Genomic DNA, 18048 nt, shown 5'->3' with positions numbered 1-18048 from the left:
CACAAACACCACCCCCCCCCCCCCCCCCCCCCCCCCCCCCCCCCCAAAAAAAAATAAAAATAAAAATAAAAATAATAATAATAATAAATCTCAAGAGACAAGAAAGCTTACAAGGGCCAGAGCCAAAAAAATCACCTTCTAATAATTAAATAATAAGTGGCATCTCACTAGGGTTGCATTATACATCACCCAAAAGCCATCGGTCAATGTCATTGGTGCCCCAAGAATTCATTGTTTCCTAGAAGGAGAATTGGAAGCTTCTTCTACTCACCACAAATTGCAAATTCAGAAATCAAAACGTAAGCATCCAGTTTAAAGGAAAAGGGAAGGAGAAAATTGACAACAAAATCAAATTTAAAGGATTTAATCTAAATAATATTTTTTGAAATTAAATTAAAACTATATTGGTTTCAGATATTGTTGGATACCACTAGATGATATGCCAATAATCCAATACCTTGTGGATTGAGAAGCATTCTTTCATGGAATGTGAGATAATTCAATGATAAGATATGTCAACGTCGATGAACAAATTAAAAAAAAAACATATATTATATATTTTTAGAAGAAATTATTTCCAGAGGGAATCTCTGGTATTCCACTCAACTCTAAAGGGCTTGAGGAGAATATCTTAGAAAATAAAAACAAAAACAAAGAGAAAGCAGAATATACATTTCTCAATACAAGGATATAAACGAGCAAAAGAGTTCATATTCGTGGGAAGAGAGAGCGGCCCTTCTTCCTCAAGAACTCAGGAATCTCCACAGAGCCTCCTTCAGCGTAAGATGGACGTCTGTTTATTCCAAGAGAAACATCACCATGAGCACGCTGAGTCCCCTGCATTTTTTCCCATCAAAAGAATATAACACAGGTGTAAATCTATCATAGAAAGATGGACCTTGAAGACACACCTTTCCTTCACCTTCGTCGCGACGACTGAATCCAGTGGCAATCAGGGTTATGTTAACCTAAATGATGATAAAAAGATACATCTTTGAGCAATTAAAGTACAAAACTATACTAAGAGAAAGAGGGTATTATCAAGTGATCAAACTTAAAGCTCATGCGGCAAGGAATAATACTTATAATAACCTTGCGTATCCAAACTAAACATCATAGAACTTCAGCTTCCAGTCTTGGAACAGAAGAAAGATCACATGCTGAATTAGTGACGTCAGATGCTGTGTTTGTTAATTACCATTTTAACAACTCGACTTGAATTTATTGTTTACTGATTGTCAATGTTTAACTTAAAGCAAAAGCATTATATCATCTGACATACAAGGGAAGGGAACTGGAATTGCTACACTATGGTTCTCCAGCAACCCAAAAGTTCATTAATATCACTAACTCAAAGGAAATTTAATCATTCATGCAATAAGATTAAAAATAGAAGTTCAAAAGGGAAAACAAAAGGAATATAATAACTTTAGAAAGATTATATAATTGACATTCCTGAGAAATTAGAAGCCGCATATGTTGCATTTCCTTGGTCCTTTATTGTTTGAAATCCCCTGCTTTATGCTTCATAGATTGATTGGTAAATTCACCTGATGAGTTATTCAGAAATTCATGTGCAATTCCATTCAGTTTTGACTGAGAAACATAGGTATATAACAGGGCATATATCCCACTTACGAAGTTTTGATGCAGAACAATCTTTGACAAAGAGTAACCAGCAGTTCACAGCCACTTTAAAGAAAAATGCTTTGCTAAGGTCAAAGTTGTGATGTTGCAAGGGTAATCAATTTATCTGTACTGTCCATTTCATCCTCGGAAATTTGACTTTTCTCTTTCTTCTTATTCTGTTTTATTTTTATTTTCTTGAAAACGAATACTCTCCAAACATGTTACCATAGTAAAAACAAATAAACATGTTTTGCAATTATTTCTCCGTTGCCAACTTACTTGACCAGTTAGTGATGGATCTATCACGGCTCCAAATATTAGGTTTGCAGATGGATCCACGAGGTCATATATAACCTCTGCAGCAGCATTCACCTTCAAGAAATATGACAAGAATTGATGTCAAAAGTTAGTTTAAAAGATATATAACAACCAGTTATAGAGAATAATAATACTATGATAATAACCACATAATTGCAGTCATGAACAAGATTCAGAAATGAATAGAAATATCTTCTTACTGCAGAAAATTACACAGCGAGTCACATGAGAGCCAAAAGCCATGCAGCTACATATTAACCCAATTCGTTATAATTAAATTATTGCCCAAATTCACGTAACATTAGCAAGTGTTTGGACACATGAGAGAGATATCTTTGCATTGCGACCATTCAAAAAGCATATGAGCGAAGCACTGGTAAGCTTCTCATTTTCTTTGTCTATAACTACAAGAAATAAAATTTCTTTGTATGTAGATCAAACATTGCCTCAGAATAAAACAACAGGGTATCATATGTGTAACAAGTGTACATTAGTCATGCGCATGTCTGTTCCAAAAGCGGCTCCAACTTCATGTCGAACAGTAGAAGTATGTTATCTATTAGGCAGTAGGGATGAGTGTTCACATATAAAAAAGTCATAGTTTTCTCAAAATTCTCAGCCAAGCTGGTCGGATAACTTGCTTGAATATTTTTCAAGCAAATGAAATAATGATGCAAGTGCCTATCTGAAGAATCAAAAACAAGATTCAAGAGATACTTGTACACACTCCTCAATTTCTTTATCTAATAACAAAAATTAGGGCATACAATAAAGAGTGAAAATATATCATGATGCTAATAAGCCATGCTCGTCTTTAAAACTAGCCACCAAGAAGTCCAGAAAATGTAAACTTCATGAGCATGATAATTCTAAGGAATTTTACACCTGATGAAAATGTAAAGCTGAAAGAACAGCACTACCATTTCATGAGCTAAGAACATGCCATGCATAGAAGTAGCTTCGCAATTAATGTGTTTTTGTTTTACTTAAGAAACGATAACCTAAAAATTTAGTGCGCCAACTCCCCAAGTCCTAGACTCTAGACAGATGGCATGTTCCAACTGATATAGAGATTCCACAGAGTCCACTTGCAAAATCATGAATCATGGTAAATCTGAGTGGCAGCCCAAATCAATGATGCTTGCATTCCTGTGGGAACGCTACTATCTATTCTCAATACTCCTGAAAATATACTAATAAAATGAGCAGAAGATGCATAGTAATGGAATTGAGTTCAGCCATTATACTAGAGAGAGGGCTTACCTCAAACAAAGTTAAATCGGTTCCACCAGTTATATTCCACACAATCCCAGTGGCTCGTTCAATGCCAATATCCAACAGAGGTGATTGGATGGCATTCAATGCGGCGTCTCTTGCCCTTGCCTTCCCTGCTAATTAATAAAGAAAAGTAATTATTACAGGTAGAAAATTAAACATGCGATCATGATGCATTAAACAGTTTTGTGCAGAAAATTTTGATGAGAACACTGAAATCGAGTATTATATCATGAATGAAGCAGGTGTTTAGAGAACAAAATGGAGAGTACCACAACTCTAGAAATTGATAAAAGAAATGCATATGACGACATAACTGTGTTTCTCATTTTCTACTTTTTAAGACATATGGCTGCAAAGAAATTCAGAAGGTGGCAGCCACAAGGTAAATATAGCCATGAAAAACAACAGAAACTAACATTCATGCATAAGAAAAAATAATATCAGGGCTTCAGTTAAATAAAGAACAGGGCATAGCCAATTCCAAAACATACAACGTTTAGGATAGGCTTCTTTACGTCCCTTCAGAAAGATAAAAGGCTGGTTTCCATAATTGAGTTCTTTAAAATCAATAGAAGAGAATTCATGAGGCATAAAGACATTCTTAAGTGGCCCAAGCCTAGGTGTCTCATGTTATCAGAAGCCTAGCCTAGGACATTCAAAGATAATACGAAACTGAATCAAATTTAAAGATAATACGAAACCGAATCAAATTTAAAGAGTCATTATATTTTAAGCTGAAAATCCAAATTATTCTCCTGCCATTTTTCATCAAAAAACAAGAGCACTCTTTATATATAAAAGATTTTAAATAATGACAGATCCCATATCAAATAAAAGAGGCAAAAAATTGAGACATGAAACCCCTTTTCTCATTTGATCAAAGAAAAAAAAAATATTGATGCTCTGTCTTTAATTACTTCTGCTATGGTTTTGTAACAATTCCTTTTCCATTTATAAATCTTCTCCACATTGAAACAAGGGGTTGTAGCTAGATCAATTGGACTCTAAATACAAATCATGCAGAACAACCCTTGCAATCAAAAGATAGCAAGCAACCATGCAAAAAAAATAAAATATAGGGGTTTTGCTACTGCATGTTACCCAAAATAAATCTAGGAATTGATGGAACCAGGGCTTTGAAAGTAGAATTAGAGATTCAGGAGCTGTTTGATGGTTTTACTCGAGAATTCATATTTGTTCACCTTGAAGTGGGAAGCAACAAGCATGTTGGGAATGAACACAGAAGACGAGAAGAAATGAGCCAGAAGATAAAATAGATTAATCCCTAATCAAAGGAATTTTTACTCGTAACAGACAAAAGGAACCCTAACATACAGGAGCTGCAGAAACTTGCTCACAGCTCTCAAATGAGAACCAACACAATCTCTACTAAATCACTTGTGGGGCATGACCTATAAAACCGTTTAACACTCATCTCCATTGGACATTGTATCAAGACCTCATCCAATATAATCCATAAATAGCTAAAACTAAAAATATTTGAAAATAGCAAGTTCTGTCATTGGGATCTTTTACTTACCGGTAGCAGTTCCTATTCCCAAAAGAGAAGAACCTGCATCTTTCATAATAGCTCGAACATCAGCAAAATCTACATTCACCAGACCTGGCACCTGTAGAAGAAAAATTTCTCACCATTAATGGAGGAAAAGGCAAAAACACTGCTGAATAAGGTTGGCAAAGGAAAGGAATAAGAGACAGGAGACAGAGGCCTAGAGACATGGGATAAAACCAAAAAACCTTATCGGATGACTGTAGCAACCTGGAAAAATAATCTTTTGGGGGGGTTTGATAAGTATAAACCTTATTCAACAGAACATGCTGCTAGAATTACCATAAATGAAGGGGAATGTAAGGATATATGGGAGGCAGAAGACAAATTTACCAGAACAAGTGTTCACTTCAAAGAAGAATACACCACACACAAACCCACCCACACACATACACGGAATTTGCATATTCATGTGAATGCTTGCGTCCCAATACAACTCTATAAACACAAGCACCTATTTTTGCATGAAGACCACGCTAATACATGTTATAATTTGATGGTATGAAATAAGAAGATGAATGATAGCCATAAGAAGAGATGCAACAATCAATTATGAAAGCATTTAGACACATTATCGACAATGACAAACCATGAAACCAAAAAAAAATGGGTGGTGACCATCTAAGTGATAAAAAATACAAAGATTTTAAGATAGAATGGATGGAGTAGATCCTGTCCCCCAAGTGAAGGTGTCAGGTTCAAATCCCCCACTTGAGAGAATTCTAAAAGTTTGGGTGGGATGGAAAAAATGCAGAAGTAGAGAGAAAAGACTACAGATGTTAGGTCAGAAAAAAAGGTCTTTATATTTACAAAATTAAGGCCTTTAACATTGGCAAAGCAAATTGATCTTCAAAACAGTAAATAAATACTGAATTGTGCATGATTCACGACCTCATGGTCATGGAGTGGCGTGTTAGCACATAAACACCACATATGACTGAGAATTAATTTTAACAACTAGAAAAGAAATCATATGAAGCCAAAGATACAAACTAATTTAACATTTCTCTTTAGTCATTCTATACCGTAATGATGTCAGAGATGCCACGAACACCTTGCCAAAGTATATCATCAGCCAAGTTAAATGCCTCTGTCACTGGGGTTGATAGAGAAACAGCAGTCAGTAACTTGTCATTAGGAATAACAATTAATGTGTCAACATTGTTTCTCAGAGCAGCAATTCCCTCCTGAGCTTGAACAGCACGTCTTCGACCCTCAAAGGAGAATGGTGTTGTAACAATACCAACAGTCAATATTCCCATGGACTTTGCAACACTAGCAATCACTGGAGCCCCACCAGTGCCAGTTCCTCCACCCATCCCAGCCTACAGATTTAACGCATCAGTGAGATATCATAACAAAATGAAAAAGAGTAGCAATTATTAGGAAATACTGTGATCTATTTCTAAGACTTAGGAAGAACTACACGGAGATAAACAATAAAGGGAAGCCTCAGTCGAATAAAGAAGATGTACAACGATAGTTCAGTCCTGATTTAACATGATTTATAGCGATGTCCTAATGCTTTGGACTTGTAGTTCTGCATTTCCTTCAACAACTATAATCCACCCCCCCCCCCCCCCATCATTTCCAGTTCAGAGAACAAATTAAGGCATTGCTAACATTTGACTACAGTTGAACTCCCATATCCATTGGCATTACTATTTAACAAGACATCAGCCAGGATGAAAGAGAAAGCCTTATATGAATTTCACCTTTGCAGTTCTGCAGAACAAGTATCTACCTCCTGCAAGAACCCAGATCTAGTGGATCAAATTGAAATTATTATGGAGAACTCGGGCTTTCATTTTATTTGCAAGAAAGGCCTCTGATTTTTAATCGTTGGCAGATCTAAATCAATCCAAGGAAAGGAGTTTGGTGTGTTAAGGTCTGCTTTCAATATGCAAAACCAAGTGACCAAATCTATTCACAGCAAATAGGCATATACAAGCACATGCCACGTACACAGATGTACGCCTTTGATCTCAATACTCTACTGAGCTATGCTAAACTAAGGTATTCTACTTTTCAAAAAGATGATAGAAAGGGAGTTGTATATCTCAGGATTTATTTCCATTCTTTTAATCTATTCAAGTAATTAACATATAGGAAAAGAACAAAGGCATACTGTTATGAAGACCATGTCTGCACCATAAAGTGCCTCCTCTATTGCTGCTTTACTTTCATTGGCAGCATTCATCCCCACATCTGGATTTCCACCAGCACCCAGACCTCTAGTTAGCTCTTTGCCAACTTGCAAACGGTTCTTTAGGAGCACTGGTGACATCTTCATTGCCTGAATATCTGTGTTCATTATCCAAAAATCCACCCCGGTCAGGGAACTCTCAATCATTCTATTAACAGCGTTAGACCCACCACCCCCGACACCAATAACCTTGATCTTGGCTTCATTGTAGTTGCTCATAAAAGAGGAATCCCCTGAGCTCTCAGTGACATTTACTCCAGATGTCTCCTTTCTCAGACAATAGTACGTGTCATTTGCATCACTTCTGAGCATTGAAACCTCGGGGTGCAAATCCAGGAAAGAGTCTTTGCTATGATTTGGGCTGATATTGTGAGAGTTAACCGAACATCTAATCTGTGGGATACTGAAGACATTCCTTTCATATGCACCACATGAACCATTCTTCTTGTCAAACCTTTTGAAGGTAACTGTTTTACCAATTCGGTTTTCTGTTGAAATCCTTCGTCCCACTGAAATTTGAGTACCAGATGGCGTGAAAGGTGGAGACAAACAAGTCGCCATACTAGAAGGGCAAGAACAAAATTCTTTAAATTATGATTCAGTAGTCGAGAAGCTTAGAACTTTAGAGCCCAAGCTGCCCAAATCGAACTGTTCTGCTCCCTTCCGTTCTTCCTTAACCTGATCATAAGTCATAACAAGTTAAACCATGAAAAAACTTGCATTACAGAAAAAGATTTGGCCTTCAAAGAATTCAACTTGGGTTAGGAAAACAAATGAACATTGAAAAACAAATCAAGGATCCCATATGCCAAACTCACCCCACATTTCACTTAGAAAAAAACGCACACTTTCCAACTCCTTTTTTTTTTTGAAACTATATATACACAAGAAATTAGCAACAACACACAGATAATTCATCAATCTAGCAATCAAATATGCCTGGAATAACCAGGTAAGAAAAACAAAAACTACCGCATTCAGAACCCCAGACCACTCATTAATGCATCAAATAGGGACAAAAAATGGAGAAAATAACATCTGGGCAGAAGTAAGACTACGTTTTAAGAAAAAAATAATTAAAACATAAAACCAACCCAAGAATAGAATGACCAAAAACACCAATCCAAGCATTATAAAAAACAAGTTGGGAGCAAGGTAGAGTTAGTCAGTTACCTGCAAATGCTGAAAATTTAGGTATGACTATGGTTTTATTATGCGACTGGGATGATAATGAGCCGAGGATGATTTTAGTACCTGAATAGAAGAGTGGAGAGCGTGGCTTTTGTGTTGTTGAGGTTTTTGTCTTGTCGGTAACTGAGAAGAGTTGTGGTTATTTTTTAAAATATAAATTTTTTAAATTATATTAAAATAATATATATATATATATATTTTTTTTAACTGTTCGCGCTCGAAAGGTAGCGGAGTCCTGTAAAAATCTTAGCAGTTAGCACTCGTCACTACCTGGCTAAAATCTTGGCGGCATGGTTGCTGCTAGAGATAGAGGCTAGAGCTAGCCGAGTCGTTGACTAGATGGACTCACTTTCTGAGTAGTGCTTCTGCCTCCGTGGCTAACGTATTGATTTTAATTAGTTTATTTTGATAATAAGTTATTAAATAAAATTTTGAGGTATAATTTATATTATTTTTAATATATTTTTATAAATTAATTTTTTATTTAAAATTTATATTGTATTATATTATATTTTTTATATTTAATTTTTATAAAATAAATATAAATAGTAAAATTTAAATTCATGATTATTTAATTTTGAGACTCTGATTTCATATTAAAATATTATTTTAATTTAATAATTTAAATTATAAAATATAATTTATATTATTTTTTAGTATATTATAAAAATATTTTTATAAAAAAATAATTTTTATAATTTTAAACCCTTCACATACACATACACAAAATTACTAATTCTAAGATTACTAATTCTTAGATTAAGAAGTAGAAAAGACATCGCATTATATTTAAGATAGTGTTGATAAGTATTATCCCAAATGTTTTTAAAAGTGTTTTTTATTTTAAAATATATTAAATAATATATTTTTTATTTTTTAAAAATTATTTTTTATATTACTATTTTAAAATAATATAAAAACATTAAAAATATATTAATTTATAATAAAAAATTAAAATATTTTACAACCGCATGCCAAACTACGTACAGCATGACAGTGTGACAACATGCTATTGCTAGGGTTGACACGGACCAATAACATGAAACAACACAAGAGCAGCAACGCCTCATCAGTAGAGGTTTCTCCCTAGGATATGGAACTGAATCCAAGGTATAGGTCAAAATACTGATAAGGAATTGTAGCAGTATAGTTAGGGTTATTCTTGAAATTAACCCAAACCACAAGGCCTTTCCTGTAAATACGAACAAAACTCCCTCCTGTTTTCAGTAATATACAAAACTCGCTCGATTTTCCCTTTCTCAGACAAAATCATCAATTCCTTAAGATCTTCACTCTTGCATCGCCTGAAACCAGGTGTTAGATCAAATTATGTAAAGACAATATACAGCCCTTATGTTTCTTCACTGAACTCTCCCTGTCAGGTGATGAGAAAAGTCTTAGTAAATTTATATTTCTCACATGAAAAGAGACAATTTTTCTAATCAAAACCAATAAAAGGATCTAATTGAGAAATGATTGATATATTGAGAAACAATCCAGATAAAAAATAGAATGGGGATTGAGATATCTAATTAAGATATCTTCTATAGACCAACGACTTTTTCAAGGTCTGCCCTTAACAAAATAAGTCATTAGCAAATGATTGCAAATTAAAAAACCATTCCTTTTTATTCTAGTTGTTTAAACAAATTCTCTTTTATAATTAAATTCAGTTATCAATTATAATATTTAATTCAAATTTAATTAATAAACAAGTTATATAGTTGATAAATAAATTGAATTTATACAGTTAAAAAAATAGAGTTTAATTTACTTTATTCTTTATACTACCCTTATCAAATTCAATTATAGTAGAGAATTAAGTAATATAAAAAATAAAATAATTTGAATTTTATTTTTTCAAGCATGTGCATTTAACTTATCTATTAATTAAATTCAAATTTAACATTGTAATTGAATTCAAGATAACACAAAAAATAAAATAAAATAAAATAAATTATATATTTTTGAAGCGCATGAATTTAACTTATTTATCAAACATATAAATACTATAATTACATTCAATTATAATAGATAATTGAATAGTATATAAAATAAAATAAATTATATCATTTTCAAATATATAAATTTAATTTATTTATTAATTGAATTTAAATTAAATACTACAATTTAATTACAATCAAAAAATAATTCTAAATAATGTATGGTCTTTAAAAAAAATAAATATAAAAATACTTTTTAAAAAATAATTTTTAAAAATTAAATTTCATCTAGAATTTTTAAATGACTTGATTTCATTAAAATTTCTGAATTAAATTCAATTTACAGTTCCAAACAGCCTAGCTCATCATGGATTCGTCCAACTTATATTAATAGGCTCTTTCTCTCTATTCTCCGGGGTGGCGGATCTTTATCAAAGTCAGGCCTGGAATCTACTTCTTTCTCTCGATTGTCTCCCTGTTCATCTCTAATCTCTTGTTGATTGTATTGTGTGGTAAGATCTTCGACGACCCTTTTGCGTTTTTTAGTGCTTTTGAATTCAGGGTATCATTTATCGAATCTCATTCTTTTCAATATTCTATTTGGTTAATTAACGTTGCAGTTTGAATTTGTTTGTTTGTACCCAGATGTCAGATTTTGTGTTTTTGATGGGTTTCGCTCATTGATTTTTGGGTTATTGCCTGATTACTTGATGGTTTGCTGGATTTCTTGCAATTTTTTTATTAGCAAGTCAAAAGGTTGATTATTTTTTTGGTTGAAATCAATGTGGTTGGTACTCTGATGTTGGATTTTTAGTTTTTCGTTTTCTGTTGATGGATTTTGGATTTATCTGGGTTTGCATATAATTTTTGTCGCTTGCCTTTGTGATTCAATGGCTGAGACCTTTTTAAAGTTCGAATTTTTTCCTCTTAGTTTTTAGCTAGTGCCACTTGGTTGTTTCTATGTGCTGAGTAGCCTTTATGTTTGTGTACTAGATCGAACTTTGGTGTTGCTGAACAAGAAGCTATGCACAGGATCCAAATATTGTTGAATGGTTTATTAGTTTGTGTGTTATAAATTGAGCTGCATCAATTTTTCTGATATTTGTCGTATGAAGTCCTAGTTGTGGATTTGAAACTTCAGGTATTTGTTTTTCAGGTAATGGAACATCTTCCAGTTGAAGTTATTGGGAACATTCTGTCACGGCTAGGAGGTGCTCGAGATGTGGTGATAGCTTCTGCAACATGTCGGAAGTGGCGAGAAGCTTGGCGCAAACATCTTCACACTCTTTCATTTAATTCCAATGATTGGCATGCCTATCAAGATCTCACAACTAGCCGACTACAGATACTAATAACTCAGACAATATTTCAAACCACTGGGTTACAAGGCTTGTCGATTTTGATGGATGATGTTGACGAGTTCTCTGCTTCAACAGTTATTGCTTGGCTTATGTACACCAGGGAAACCTTGCACCGATTGATTTATAATGTTCGGACTACTCCGAATGTTAATATTCTTGAGATTTGTGGCAGGCAGAAGATGGAAATTTTGGAACTGTCCCACAACTCGATAACAGGGGTTGAACCCAACTTTCAGAGATTCCCTTGTTTAAAATCCCTTTCTTTGAGTTATGTCAGTATCTCAGCATTGGATCTCAATCTTTTGCTCACTGCTTGCCCGAAGATTGAGACCTTGGAACTTATCAATCCAGAGATTGCAATGTCTGATGCACAGGTGACTGTTGAACTGAGCAGTCCAACGTTAAAGAGAGTTTATGTTGAAGCAATCAGTTTGGACAAGTTTATCTTGGAGGCAGATAGCATTGAATGCTTGCACTTGAAGGATTGTGCTCTTGAGCTATTTGAACTTATTGGAAAGGGTACTTTGAAGCATTTCAAAATTGATGACGTAAGTGTTATTCATCTTGATATTGGTGACACTGTTGATAATCTTGAGATCATAGATGTCAGCAACTTCACTATTATGTGGCCAAAGTTCTACCAAATGATCTCCAAATCATCAAAGTTGACAAAACTTCGTCTTTGGGATGTGGTCTTTGATGACGAGGATGAGATTGTGGATTTAGAAACTATTGCTGTTTGTTTCCCGCATCTCAGCCATCTTGCATTAAGTTATGACTTGAGAGATGGAGTGGTTAACTATGGCCTGCAAGGGTCTTCCCACTTGGAGAATGTCTTTGTGTTGGAGCTCGGATGGACTATAATTAATGATCTCTTCTCTCATTGGGTTGAGGGGCTGCTAAAACTTTGTCCAAATCTCAGGAAGCTGGTAATTCATGGTGTTGTTTCAGAGGCCAAAAGTCATGAAGAATGCCAAATGTTGGCCAATTTTACATCATCCATAGTTCAGCTCATGAGAAAATACATGCATGTAGCTGTGCAGTTCGATTATGAATAGAAATCTCGTGATTACTTTTGGTCAATGTTCAAATTTTGCCTAAAAATTGAGTCGTATACGAACATGTTCTGGGTAAGATTTACAGCATTTTAGAACCTGAGCATCCCTTTTCATGTCCTGTAAATGATCTCTGAATTCTTCATTATCACGGAAAATTACTTGCTTTTACAATAGAAATGTGTTTTCTTTTCACTTTGTTGTCATTTTTACTCAATTGCTGTATTCAAGCTTTTCTACTGCCAGGTTGAAAAGTTTGCTCTCCCTTTCTCCCTCTCACATACTCACACACATACACTGTCCAGCTTGGTGAAATAAGAATGGCCCCGGGCTGAGGATCTTGCGGTAGAAATATGCAGGTCTTTTATTTATGAGGGACAGTAGTTATACAAGGACTGAGTGTCTATGACTCATTATGCCTTCAATAAATGGAGTCTTGCTTGGAGCATTGACACCGTTCAACCCATTGAAGAGAGGAAATGCGAACATCACCAGTATTCTTGTAACACCCACGAATGACAGGAGAATCTGTGGACATAACTTAGCAATTCTGGATTTGGATGGAAAGTGTCGTTCACAGGCACTTACAGTTTCGTTAGATTCATTGGAAACTATTTAATTGCTGCAGGCTAGCAAGACGTAAGGCTCATTTTGTAGTCAATTGTGGGACGCAACCATTATGAACGAAAGTATTGAAAATGTGATTTTGTAAGATATATATTCTTCGCCCAACCTAATCTCAAGATACAGTCCAAATCTAACCCAACAAATCTAGATCGAAAAGGGTTGTAAGAGAATTGATTTTTTCCCTCTTCCTCTCGTTTTCCTCTTCTCATCGTGACTTTTTCTTTAAACAACACCAGTATTTCGGTTTTAAGTGTTTTAGTTTGGTTTAAGTAAAGGTTGAAAAAACAAGTAATTTTCACTTTTGTTATTTTTTGATTAGAAGTTTGTCTTTGGAAGGATTAAGGAAGAGTTAGCGTTTCATTAAGACTCGTTGATTGAATGATTTAAAGTTTTTTAAATTGATGTATTAGAATTTTAGTTTGCTTAAATAAACCTATTTGATATTTGGAATTATAGGTTAGTGAAGAATTGCTACGACCTGATTATCCGACCTGATTATCGAATTTATTAATGCTATATAGACAAAGTTCCATTCCAAATTTTCATATTTATATGAACCCAAACTCATATATAAACTTTTTCACTCATATTAACAAAATAGAGATTTATATAACAAGATAATATAACTAATTTTATAATATAAATTGATTATCTTAATACAAGAGTTGATATAAATATTGTAGTTGTTGAATACTAATTAGACATAAAAAAAAAACAATAAAAACTAGAAAAACAGGTTCTGAAAGTTCAACAAAAGTGACCTACTAATAAACTATAAATTTGAAAAAAATAAATAATGAAATAACAAGTTCAACAACCTAGTGAGTAAATAATGTTTAATATACATACCTGAGATAATCCAATAATGAGGAATATATATACAAATATGACTTTAAGTTCTTACAGGAAAGTTTCTCAAATAAACCATAATATAAATATCACAAGGTAAAGCTCGTCATAAAATCAAAATGCAATGAGCATGATGTTTCGTGCCATTAAATGATTAGTCGTTATAGGTTAATGACTTTTAACTAGGGTTCTTATATAATGTGCACAAAAACTAACAGTACCCTATTAGTATGAATAATCTGATTAGCATACCATTTATATCATAATTAAATAAACATATTCATATCTCAAGACTCAACTCATAACATCAATGAAATAAAAAAACTATCAACTCAGAAGTGTATAATGGTTCATATCAAAGATTCAATTTCAATAAGTGATCATGCTTAATCATAAACAAGAAAAAAAGAAATAAATTTTTTTTTTACCATGAAGCACAATAAATTCCATATTAACATTTCAATTATTTATATTAATCCTTTAGCATATAAAAAATTATCTATTCATCTAAATCAAAAGCAAAAATAACACAGAAACAAATACCAAAAGCAATCCTACTGATATTTTATAGGTAGAATACTAGAATAATCTTAATAGAAAATGAGACATCCTAAAAAAAACTAAAAAATAATGTAAAATATATTTAATAAACTTAACAAAGAGTTTAAATCATAACCCTATATGTTTATGAACCAAACTAATCATTTTTCTATAAAAAGAAAACCCAAAAATCAAATGGTTTTCTTGAAATCTAATTCAAAAGAAAAAAATCATAAAACTTGATAATATTTCACCAAATAAACTTCAATCATTTATCAAAACAATCTAAAAAACTAAAATTACAGTTGGGACCAATATAGAATTTTATCAAATTTTTAAGGGTTAAATTGTAATTTTATCAAATTAGAAGGCCAAACTAAAAGTATTATAAATTCATAACTATAGTAAAATTTTGCCTATAATCCATCCTCCATTTTGTCTAGTATCTCAAATTTTTCTTTAGGGACCAAACTATAAATTTTTCCAAAGTTTTAGGACTAAACTATAATTTTTATAAATTAAGGGACCAAGATGAAATTTCATCATCTTCAACCTCAAACTCAATTTTTTTCATAAATCACTTACTGATCTACCAAGATCTCTAACTTAAATACATTATTTAAATAAATCATAACTCATAATCATCATCCTTTCCCAAAATCAATTAAATAAACTATTATTTATAACAATTAACCTATAATATTTCAATTAACTCATCAATCAAAATCTTCAAAACCCTAATCTTCAAAAAATTCTTAATCTTAATTAATACCAACAATTATACACATCAAAACATAAATCTTACATATTAAATTTATTTTATCTAAGTCTCTTCTCCTTCATTTATCTTTTTTTCTTTCTCTTCTTCTTCTTCTTCTTACAGCTGCCTCTCTTCAAATGTAAGTCCTTGTTTTGTTTCTTCCTTTTATATTTACTAACTATTTGTTTAATTACTAAAATGTCATTCATCTATATATATATCTAAGTATTACTCTTTTAAGGGCATTGTTGTCAATTCATATTAAACCTTCCTTTTTTTTATTTCAAAGTATTACAAGAAAAAATTATTATATTGTGAATTATATAGATTTGGTGACTAACAAATCAAGATTTTAGAAATCATGATCAACCAGTTGGCTGAACCGGCCAATCGATTGCTATTGGTCGATTGTTTGTTGTAAATCGATCAACCTATTGGCTAGTTGATGTCGGTTGATTGATTGACCTATGATAATGATCGACCGATTAGTCATTCAGGTCAACTGATTGGTTATTCTGGTAGATTGGTTGACCCGAGAGTAGAGTTTTATAAGGTTTGTTAGGTTTGAGTTATGTTTGAAATCAATCAGGTGACTCATTTGGCTTTATATTTATGTTTTGGTCTCTAAGCTAAGAGTTTTTAATCTTTTATGTTACTTTGTTTGGAGTTATTTTGTAGTGTTTTATGTATCCTTTATACGTTCTCCTGGTATTCCTCTTAATGATTTTAAGTAGTCTCAAGTTCTGTATATGTTTGTCTTTTGCTTTTGTTTTACGGGTGAGTAAGATAATTTTTAATATGCATGTAATATAAATAATATTAGTATGTTGATTATATGATGTGTACATTTGATTAATTCTTAAAAACTATTAATATCTAAGATTTATGTTAAATGCTATTCTCAATGATCTATGTTAATATGCAAACTATTAATATGCATGTAATATAGATAATTTTTATGTTAGTATATTTAGTATCTATATTTATATCAAGATATATCAACTTACAAGCTATTAATATCTAAGATCTATATTAAATGTTATTTTTTCGTTGAGTTAGTTGAACTCGTCCCTTTATTTTTTTTAATATTATTTCAAGTTTTTAGTTTCTGTTAGAAAATGAACTTTGTTGAGTGTTCTTCTTCTTCAGTTTTGGTCGATATGTCTTACTTGTTTTACAAAACTTTCCTTTTAGTTTTTGTTTTGTTTCGATATTTTAGACGTTCCACTATTACACTATTTTAATTAAGTTTAAATTTTAATAATGTAATAAGTATTATGAGTTATTTATTTTGTTTTATGATGATGATAATTTTTTAAGTTTTATTTGATTTTATTAATTTTGAAGAATATAATATTTTGAAAAATATTAAAATACTATGAAATTTTTATATAATTTATTTTTTATTATATGCATGTTTCACTGTAGATGATTGTCCATACATCATCGCTCCTTTGTTATTGAAGATGGATCCGAAATTCAAGTAGTGACAGGTTTGATTCCTAGAAACTATTTAATTGCCTCAGACTAGCAACATTTTTCAATCAAATCGTATAGGTTAGGGGCGGGTGCAAAAATGCAGTTTGAAATGAAACCCGGCTTGACTAGGCCCTAGATCGACACCTACCATGCACGGCCGGCTTTTATAAGTCTTCAAAATACTGTTGTCTTAGGTTTTCTTCAGTTATAGAAGAAGGGAACATCTGTGCTTTCTGAATTGATGTTCTTAGATTATTCCTCATCCGGAGTCACCTAGGAAAAAGCCCGGATGATGTCTGAAGATTTTGCAGTAATCTGTTTGACCTTCATCCATAACTGCAAGGTCATACCATCTTAAGAATTAAGATGCTATATGCAAGTAGAGCCCTGCATGTCCAAAACATTGAGTTTTGAGGATCACGATGTTGATACTGTTAAGAGGGGTGACAATCTTCGCTATGAAAGATCACTTTCAATCTACTCCTATAAGTAGAACACTTCATTTTTTTTTGTTGGTCTGGGGATAATTCATTTTTCAGCATGGAATTGTGGTGGTTATGATTGATTCCATGTCAAGCAATCATGTTCATTCAATTAGGTTGCTCTTAATGTTTTACCACTGATCTTAAGATGGTCATGCCGGTAACAATTTGCAACCCCCACGGTCTTCTGTGGAGGTTATTTTTCATTATCAATGTGTATTTCCTTTCTTCCTCTTTAGGGTATTTGAATAGGTTGCAGTGCTGGAAGGGAAGATCCCTCGTAAGTGCCAGATTTTTCATTACATGTGATGTTCCTTTTTTCTGTGAAGAAAGTCGACAAATGTAAGTTGAAGTAGACCTCGTACAAATGTTCTGATTTCAAGGAATTTAAGGTTGCTTAGTTCTGTATTATTGGAGGTGGAAACTGTGTTGCCAACTCTTTTGTAAGAGAATAAAGTCAACTTCCTTGTATCTAAAATAAACCTTTGCTCTGTGCATGAACTTCTAGTCAGAATCAAAATGGGCAGCAGCCCAGCACCTACCACTTGTATTAGTTGGCTTTGGCAAATATTCCACCAATTCTAACTACCAAATGAGTGTTTAAGTTTCAATAATGTATATCTACTTCAAACCAGCAGCCGATTTGAGGAGCTGATGCAGCATCTGGTAAATTATTGATAGCCAATTTTTAAGATTTTGGCACCAAGAGTGCCAGAATCTGAGAGGATGCTCTGAGTTAGAGAGAAGTTTATAAACTTTC

General features: G+C 32.8%; 2 protein-coding genes across 8 annotated transcripts; one reads left to right on the top strand and one right to left on the bottom strand.

Annotated features, from left to right (window-relative positions):
* Positions 1 to 533: 533 nt before the first annotated feature.
* On the bottom strand, positions 534 to 8322 carry LOC105108344 (cell division protein FtsZ homolog 2-2, chloroplastic-like). 5 transcript variants are annotated; one of them, XM_011002626.1, is made up of 9 exons: positions 8175 to 8322; positions 7295 to 7679; positions 6924 to 7252; positions 5821 to 6120; positions 4766 to 4856; positions 3211 to 3338; positions 1909 to 2001; positions 912 to 968; positions 534 to 837 (listed from the first exon to the last, which is right to left on the bottom strand). In XM_011002626.1, the coding sequence occupies exons 2-9, from the start codon at positions 7560 to 7562 to the stop codon at positions 709 to 711; spliced, it is 1395 nt and encodes a 464-aa protein (XP_011000928.1). In that variant the 5' UTR covers positions 7563 to 7679; positions 8175 to 8322; the 3' UTR covers positions 534 to 708. The 5 variants fall into 5 exon arrangements, with proteins under 5 accessions (XP_011000928.1, XP_011000925.1, XP_011000927.1 ...); XM_011002623.1 differs by having other exon boundaries at positions 6924 to 7679; XM_011002625.1 differs by having other exon boundaries at positions 534 to 828; positions 6924 to 7679.
* A 2164-nt stretch (positions 8323 to 10486) lies between these two features.
* On the top strand, positions 10487 to 12746 carry LOC105108343 (F-box/LRR-repeat protein At1g67190-like). 3 transcript variants are annotated; one of them, XM_011002620.1, is made up of 3 exons: positions 10487 to 10647; positions 11129 to 11195; positions 11292 to 12746. In XM_011002620.1, the coding sequence occupies exons 2-3, from the start codon at positions 11160 to 11162 to the stop codon at positions 12552 to 12554; spliced, it is 1299 nt and encodes a 432-aa protein (XP_011000922.1). In that variant the 5' UTR covers positions 10487 to 10647; positions 11129 to 11159; the 3' UTR covers positions 12555 to 12746. The 3 variants fall into 3 exon arrangements, with proteins under 3 accessions (XP_011000922.1, XP_011000924.1, XP_011000923.1); XM_011002622.1 differs by lacking the exon at positions 11129 to 11195; XM_011002621.1 differs by lacking the exon at positions 11129 to 11195 and having other exon boundaries at positions 11277 to 12746.
* The last annotated feature ends 5302 nt before the right edge of the window (positions 12747 to 18048 follow it).

The sequence above is a fragment of the Populus euphratica genome, unplaced genomic scaffold (genome assembly GCF_000495115.2).
Source record: "Populus euphratica unplaced genomic scaffold, PopEup_1.0 scaffold190.1, whole genome shotgun sequence".
Taxonomy (NCBI): domain Eukaryota; kingdom Viridiplantae; phylum Streptophyta; class Magnoliopsida; order Malpighiales; family Salicaceae; genus Populus; species Populus euphratica.
This window is presented reverse-complemented; position numbering and strand designations above follow the sequence as displayed.

What these genes read in the sequence shown, in the direction of transcription:
- LOC105108343 (XM_011002620.1), top strand. Translation starts at nt 11,160, where the DNA reads ATGCACAGGATCCAAATATTGTTGAATGGTTTATTA. An exon ending in TATTGTTGAATGGTTTATTA is followed by an intron (nt 11,196 to 11,291) that starts GTTTGTGTGTTA and finishes TTTGTTTTTCAG; the next exon opens with GTAATGGAACATCTTCCAGT.
- LOC105108344 (XM_011002623.1), bottom strand. Translation starts at nt 7,562, where the DNA reads ATGGCGACTTGTTTGTCTCCACCTTTCACGCCATCTGGTACTCAAATT. An exon ending in CAGACATGGTCTTCATAACA is followed by an intron (nt 6,121 to 6,923) that starts GTATGCCTTTGT and finishes TTAAATCTGTAG; the next exon opens with GCTGGGATGGGTGGAGGAAC. An exon ending in GCATCTCTGACATCATTACG is followed by an intron (nt 4,857 to 5,820) that starts GTATAGAATGAC and finishes TTTCTTCTACAG; the next exon opens with GTGCCAGGTCTGGTGAATGT.